Genomic DNA, 2,767 nt, shown 5'->3' on the forward strand with positions numbered 1-2,767 from the left:
TACTAAATATTAACTGTAGTTTGGTACAAAGGCATAGTTTTTTTAATAATTGCCCTAAAATTTAGAAACTTTTTTAATTATCGGGCCTTTGTACTATATTAAAATTAGGTGTCAAGTCGAAATCAGGCTACGTTGAGCAGCGACAACAGGCTCAGTTTCTCCTTGTCTCATTAATAAAATTCCTGTTTAAAAAAAAAAAAAAAGATCTTGAATATGGGAACTGGGGTTGGTAGATTTTACGGCTCCAGCTGAATATCTATAAATACTTGCTCAGCCAGTCAGCCCATCCATGCCTGAACCAAAATTTCCTTGGCAACACACTAGAAATAAAAGAATTTTTGGTAGCTTGGAGAGAGGCCAATAAGATGATTCTTGAGGACCTCATATTCTACGCCATTGTCTTTGTTCTCTCGTACTTCCTTCTTAGTAAAATCTTGTACAACAAATTATATGGCCACCTTCCTCCAAGTCCATTGGCCTTACCAATCATCGGCCACCTCCATCTCCTAGACCCTCTCATGCACCAAGCCTTACACAAGCTTTCCTCTCGCTATGGCCCCTTGATGTACCTTCGCCTTGGTTCAGTCCAGTCTCTTGTAGTCTCCAACCCTGAAATGGCTAAAGAATTTCTCAAGACGCATGACCGTACATTCTCTTATCGCATATTCAACCAAGCCATCGATTACCTTACTTACAATGCTGCGACTCCCCTGGCACCCTATGGCTCTCTCTGGATTTTCATTAAAAAACTGAGCATATCTGAGCTCCTAGGCAGCCATACCCTTAACAAATTCCTTCCTATAAGAAACCAAGAGTTGCATTCTTTTCTTGGACTAGTATTCGACAAGGCCAAAGCAGGCGAGAGCATTAATGTCACAAAGGAGATATTAAGATTTACCAACAGCATAATCTCTCAGATGATACTAAGTACAAGGCGTTCACTAGAGGCCGATGAGGAGGAAGAGGCCATAAAACTGGTGCGTGAGGTGACAGAGGTCTTTGGACAATTTAATGTTTCAGATTTTATATGGTTTCTAAAGAACTGGGATTTGCAAGGGTTTCGAAGGAAGCTGGAGGACATCCGCGGGCGTTATGATGTATTGTTAGAGAAAATCATCACAAAGCGTGAACAAGAAAGAAAGAAGAAGAGCTACAAAAGTGAAAATGGATCAGTGAAGGATTTTCTTGACCTTCTGCTTGATATTATGGAAGACGAAAACTCTGAGATGAAGTTAAGCAGAGATCATTTGAAAGGATTAGTTATGGTAAGTCTTAATATTATTTTTTAAATAAAAAGATCAATCAAAATTTTAAAAATATGTAAGTGTGTCTATTCCTAAGAAGTCAATTTGCATACCAAACACATTTATATTATACTTCTCAGAAAGTAAGTTCTCTTCAAGTGAGTATATTTCCCGAAAAATATACGTCCCAGGAAGTAGAGTATTTTGAACTAAATAGGCCTTAACATCATGTATAAAATGATGTTAAAAATGTGTTGTTAAATACTAGATTTGTTGCGGTGCACTAATCATGGAAGAATGCGGTTATATATGTGTAGGACTACCTGACAGCTGGCACAGATTCAACAGCAGTGTCAATTGAATGGGCAATAGCAGAGATGATCAATCATCCAATGGAGCTGAAAAAAGCAAGGGAAGAGCTTGAAAGAGTTGTAGGGAAAGACAGGCTAGTACAAGAATCAGATGTTCCAAATCTTCCATACCTCCAAGCCATCATAAAGGAAACATTCAGGCTTCACCCACCAATTCCGCTGATCCTTAGGAGTTCCATTGAAGAATGCAAAGTGAACGACTACACCATCCCTAACGGCACCTTGCTTATAGTAAACCTGTGGTCCATTGGCAGGGATCCTGAAACCTGGAAGAATCCATTAGAGTTTCGGCCTGAAAGATTCTTGCCAACAAGAAGCGATAATCAAGGTTACTGGGTAGGTCCTTTAGATGTTAGAGGCCAACATTATCAATTACTGCCATTTGGTACTGGAAGGAGGAATTGCACTGGCATGTCCTCAGCTATGCAGATTTTGCCCATCACATTGGCAGCAATGATTCAGTGCTTCGATTGGAAGGTGGTGAATTCACGGTCACCGGAAGTTGACGGAGATAATGTGGTTGATATGACTGAAAAGCCTGGAATCACAGCTCCATTAGCCCATGAACTTGTGTGTGTTCCGATAGCACGTTTCAGTCCACACAATACTTTCAACGCTGCATAAGATCCATATAGCACCACGCATCCACGTTGAATTCTGATAACTTGTTGCTATATAATATACAAACTTTCGCAATGTAATCAAATATATAAAGCCCTATATATTGTCTATTATATCAAGTTTATATTTACGTACTTGGTTTCTGTATCCCTCTATTTGAAATAAATGAATGTGAAATTTTTATAGTTTAAAGAAAATTTTGTGATGTAAATAATTTAATCATTTTGACAAAATCCTAAATAATTTTTTTAATTTAAAACTTTGGAATTCCGCATTTTCTCAAAATTTTATATATTTTTAATTTATTTAAGATGTTATAAATTTATCATCATAAAATAATAATAATGTTATTAGATTTATGCTAAAGAGAATGTTTGGTTTGACTACTTACTTTTAACTTTTAACTTAAAATATATATTTTTAATTTATTAATTAAATTAAAAATAAATAATTAATTATTTGATAAAATTAATTTAAAATAACTTTTAAGTAATTTAAGTGCTTGGCTAAAAGGTATTTAAAGGTAATTTA

General features: G+C 36.1%; 1 protein-coding gene across 1 annotated transcript; it reads left to right on the plus strand.

Moving 5' to 3' along the window:
• The first annotated feature begins 270 nt into the window (after window positions 1–270).
• On the plus strand, window positions 271–2,433 carry LOC110670394 (cytochrome P450 93B2). The gene is made up of 2 exons (XM_021832437.2): window positions 271–1,265; window positions 1,562–2,433. The coding sequence occupies exons 1-2, from the start codon at window positions 366–368 to the stop codon at window positions 2,237–2,239; spliced, it is 1,578 nt and encodes a 525-aa protein (XP_021688129.2). The 5' UTR covers window positions 271–365; the 3' UTR covers window positions 2,240–2,433.
• Window positions 2,434–2,767: the final 334 nt, after the last annotated feature.

Source organism: Hevea brasiliensis, chromosome 6 (assembly GCF_030052815.1).
Source record: "Hevea brasiliensis isolate MT/VB/25A 57/8 chromosome 6, ASM3005281v1, whole genome shotgun sequence".
In the NCBI taxonomy this organism is placed as follows: Eukaryota; Viridiplantae; Streptophyta; class Magnoliopsida; order Malpighiales; family Euphorbiaceae; genus Hevea; species Hevea brasiliensis.